Source organism: Penaeus chinensis, chromosome 36 (genome assembly GCF_019202785.1).
Source record: "Penaeus chinensis breed Huanghai No. 1 chromosome 36, ASM1920278v2, whole genome shotgun sequence".
NCBI lineage: Eukaryota > Metazoa > Arthropoda > Malacostraca > Decapoda > Penaeidae > Penaeus > Penaeus chinensis.
The window spans coordinates 3891917-3896916 of record NC_061854.1 but is presented as its reverse complement, the minus strand read 5'-3'; the positions used below and the strand labels follow the sequence as shown (position 1 = coordinate 3896916).

The following is a 5000-nucleotide window of genomic DNA, read 5'->3' as shown; positions in this document are numbered from 1 at the left end:
AATATCAGTAAGTGTCCAAACATTGTAACATGAACAATGAGAACCCAGAAGAAAAAATCGTAATAACGCACAAATTGAAGAAAAACTATAGATGAAAAATGAAAAAAGGAAAAAAAAAAGAAAATCAAACACAAGAAAGAAGTAGAACAAAAAACTGAACGATATGAACATTCCTCTCCTTCAGCTTTTGGCACCGACTTCGTCTTCGTCATTTAGCCTGAGTTCTTTTAGAAAATACGTTAGACTTTCACATACTTGCGTTATGACCTCCATTTTTCAAATTTTAATTTTTTTTTTTTTGCTTCCTGCAATGAACTATTACCGGACAGCTAACTCTCTCTCTTTGTTTCTGTATGTTTGTTTATCTATCTATCTATCTATTTGTTCTATTTGTCTATCTTCTACCTACCTACTTACCTACCTACCTATTTATCTATCTGCCTACTTATCTATCAATTCATCCATCTATATGTCGATCTACCTATCTATATATCTATCAGTTTATCTATTCCTCTATCTATCTATCTATCTAAATACCTACCTATCTATTTACCCACAAATCCATCTACCCATCAATCTATCAATTTACCCATCTACCCATCTATCATTTTATCTATCTGCTTACCTCCAACCGAACACTATAGTCACTGACCCATAAGCTGAGCGTGCAACCGCCTTCCCCCTTTGCAATATCTTCTTCAATGCGTTCGGGTTGCAATCATTACCGAGTTCTGAGCGTACTGTTATGGTGAGAACTGGAATGGACCGCGAGAGAGATTGTAATTGAATCGCTTGGCCTCTCACGCTGTTGCAATAGTGTCTGATGTTGCAAAAGGGAAAATTGGGCTGAAATTGCAACGTCTTGGAGGAATTGCTGGTGGAGTGATTGTTTGTTTGTTTGTGTTTTTTTGTTTTTTGTTTTCTTGAGGTTTATTTTTGATTGGGGGTGTTCCTCTTCGTTTCAGTCTTTTTCTTATTCTTTTCTCTTTTTTGTTTATATGCTTTGTTTGTCAGTCTTCCTTGGGCGCTTCTCTCTCTGTTTCTCTAATTCTTCCCTTATCATTCATTTTCTCTCTCTCTCTCCCCTTTCTTTCACTCTCCCTTTCCTCTTCTACCCACTCCTTTTCCTCCCTCCCTTCACTCACTCTCCCTCACTCACTCCCTCTTTCCCCCTCCCCACCCACCCTCCCTCACCCACTAACCCCCCTACCCCACCCACTCTCCCTCCCTCCCCTCCCCTACCCCTCTCTCTCACTCCCTGCCCCTCTCCTCCCCCTTCCCTCTCACTCCCACCCCCTCCCCTCCCCCTCCCCCCTACTCCCCCCCCCCTCTCTCTCTCTCTCTCTCTCTCTCTCTCTCTCTCTCTCTCTCTCTCTCTCTCTCTCTTTCTCTTTTGAAACCCGTAATGAGCCACAGTAAATGTTTGACATCAAGTTCCATTACGGATATTAATGCGGGCGCCATTATTCCCCGCGTAATTATATAGGCCGTTTCGAAATCTAATTCCCTCTTTATTAATGGCAATCATGCGGTCTGTACTGTGTTAGGCGTTGGTTCTTCGGGTTCAGTTAATTGGAATTGAGTTTTTTTTTTTTGATGCTGGAATTGATAGGTATCATCACTCCGCCTCGCAAAAAAGGAAGAAGAGGAGAAAATAATGGATGGAATTACAGTGAAGAAATTAAGAGTGAAGATCTGAATGACTTTCTTATAAGGAGAAACTATAATGGAAATAATTAATAAAATAATAAAATTGATTTTTTTTTTTAAATTTTTTTTTAAATTTTTTTTTTAAAGGAGAGACTAATATGGAATTGATTTTTTAAAAGGAGAGACTAATATGGAACTGATTGTTTTAAAGGAGAAACTAAAATGGAATCAAAAGAACTTTTATATTTATTATTTTTTGAAGGAGAAACTAAAATGGAATTAAAATTACTTTTAATTGGAATTGATTTTTCAAAGGAGAGACTTAAATGGAATCGAAATTGCTTCTTTATTTATTATTATTATTATTATTTTTTTTTGGAGAAACTAAAATGGAATTAAAGTTACTTTTTTAAGGAGAATTATCGTGTGTGGGGGGGGGGGGGGGGGATGTTGTATCAGTTAGTGCTATAAAAATCATTTTTATCATTATCGTTACTTCTGTCAATAACAGTCAATCACGAGTTAAAAAAACAATAATGATTATCACTAATAAAACCAACAACAATAAAAATGACCACAAAACAATAAAAATCGTATTACCATTACACTATTACAGTCCAAGTTCATTCCTAAAACTACCATCACAATTAACAATCACTATCAATCAAACATACATGATATATTCTTTCTCAGTCCTCAAAGACATTCATTATCATTCATTGTCATTTCACACTCACCATCTTACTGTCATTCCATCTTCATTGCGTCACTATTCATGAACATGTTACCATCCTCACTCTGCTTTCCTCAATTCACTATTTTATTATCATCACCTGATCTTCATCGTTTCACTATTAATCTACTTTCATAGTATTAGTTTCGTCATTTCATCACCATTCCACTGCAATACCTTCACTATCACTACTTCACTTTCATCACATCACCATCACTTCACTTTCACTACATCACCGTCTCTCCAGTTGAATACCTTTAATATTATTCCTCAACTTTCATCATAATCACTTAACTTTCACTAAAAATGATCACTTCACATTCCTCACTTTCCCCAATCACCACTTCACTCTCATTACTTTTTCACTTTATCACCACTCCACTTTCACCATCACTAGGTCACTTTCATTCAATATTATTACTATACTTTCACCATTTTTCCCTATCACCATTCACTCTCATCACCACGTTTTACACTTTATCGCCACTTTACTTTCACCATCACCACGTCACTTTCAAAATTATCACTTCACTTTCATCCCTTTCACCACCACTTCACTTTCATCACTTCTCCTTCTTCACTTTATCCCCCCTTCACTTTCACCATTTTTCACCATTTTTCACCATCAACCCCTTTACCTCACATCACCTCGTCCACTTACCTCCTCTGTCGACCTACACTGGTGGAGTAAATCACAGGTGTACTTCTTGCACTGGTCACTTAATTCCAGGTAAGTGTCTTTAAATTCGTTCTCGACCCTTGCAAGGCGTTCCAGTTCCCACGACAGCTGTAAAGAGGTTATAAAGGGGTCATTGTTAGGTCATTGGTTGCAGGTTGCAGGTGGGAGTATGTATCTATTTTATTTATTTATATGTTGATTATTATTATTATTATTATTATTAAGATGTTTTTGCGTGGGTTGTGTTAGTGTGTGGGAGGGAGGAGGGAGGGAGGGAGGGAATAGGAAAATTAATTATGGTAATGATAAGGGCTATTAATGCAATTATCGCTTATTATCATTACCACTACTTTTTATTGCTATTGTCATAATCATCAGAATTATTATCAACCTCATCATCATCACCATGATCATTATCTTATTACTATCATTTCAATACTATTTTTACTATAGCTATCATCAGTCTTTATATCATTACTATATATATAACTTCCACTGGTTCACCAATGTTATTTATTTCTTCTAGTACTGTTAACGAAAGATTAACAACTATTGAATATTCACACAAAAAAATATTCATCCATGAAATTTTCCAATGGACCTAATTCCTGTTTAATAACCGAAGGAAAAGAAAATCTAAAAACAAATATATGTTATTGATATTTGAAGAAAATCCAAGTAAATATAGTGTACAGTAGTAAAACGTACCCTAAACTGTACTCTACATTCTCTGTCCATCGCCATAATGGAGGAAATCCAATATTTACCGTAGCTGGCCATTATACATATACTGCAATACGCCATAACCACACGCAGCACTGACGTAACACGAATATGGACGCTATTTGGTATGTAAACCCATATCCAGATTCACACAATCTAAGACGATTTGGAAACCGATTCTATTCAAGAGCGAAATGTAAACTATAGGGTAGTTTCAACACCTTCAGACTGTGTATGTATCTTGTATGTAGTCAATATTGCACTTTACAATGGGTGTACACTGGATCTCTCTATACCATTTACATCAATACAGTTAGATGCAAAGGTATTCGCAAAAGTCCATGTTCGCTGTAGTACCGAAACTGTCTCGTATTTCTTGACACGGCTCTTTGTAAAACATGGTAACATATATAACAGGGCTACTTACCTATTATGAGCAAAGGTCAGAATAGAGAAGTTCCTATATATGGTCCGGATAAATATTTTACAATCATGAACATAGAACCAATCTTAGTATACCCATATGATTTTTATTCATTTCATAATCAGTCTTTGACTTAATTATATAAATGATATAGCTAATTAGTACGTATTAAAAAAATATTCAATTTGGTTGCAAAAATATAACAAGACTTGGATATCTTTCCCTCAAAAACAATTGAAATAGAGAATTTTCAAAATGAAAAAAATAAATGTTCCATGTATTATTACTTTATTTTATCTAATTATACTTTTCTGGGGTTGAGTAACCCTGATCTATAACGTTTAGGTAAATACTGGCATTTATTATATGAGCGTAAATAGAGGATAGTTAAATGACTGTTTACATATCTATTCCTCTTAAAGCCAACAATAGAGTGGAATATTTTCACAAGAGTATTTTAGATTTTTGGCCAAAAAATAAAACATACCCGTCACACACATGCAAGACAGCATATGCAACAACTACAACAGCAACAAAAAAACAAGAACAAAAGAAATGAAATAAATTGAAATAAATAAAAAAACGTCAGATAAACTGGACCAGCAAAGGGGTACCAAAAAAGAAAGAAAGAAAGAAAAAAAAAAGAATAAGCATCAACAACAATAAAAAACAACAACAAAAATAATAATCATAAAAACTCCCTCCCCCCCTCATAAAAGGAAAACAAGCCATCATATTAAAGAAAACGGGAACCTAAGGAGAAGGAGAAGAAGAAGAAGAAACAGCAGTAC

The 5000-nt window shown here is 35.2% G+C and overlaps 1 protein-coding gene across 1 annotated transcript in view; it reads right to left on the bottom strand.

Annotated features, from left to right (window-relative positions):
• The window catches only part of LOC125044795, a 90610-nt gene that overhangs the window by 51876 nt on the left and 33734 nt on the right, over positions 1-5000 (bottom strand). Inside the window, exon 5 of the mRNA XM_047641754.1 lies at positions 3045-3197. Within this exon, the coding sequence (XP_047497710.1) occupies positions 3045-3197 (153 nt within the window). The remainder of the gene's footprint in view (positions 1-3044; positions 3198-5000) is intronic.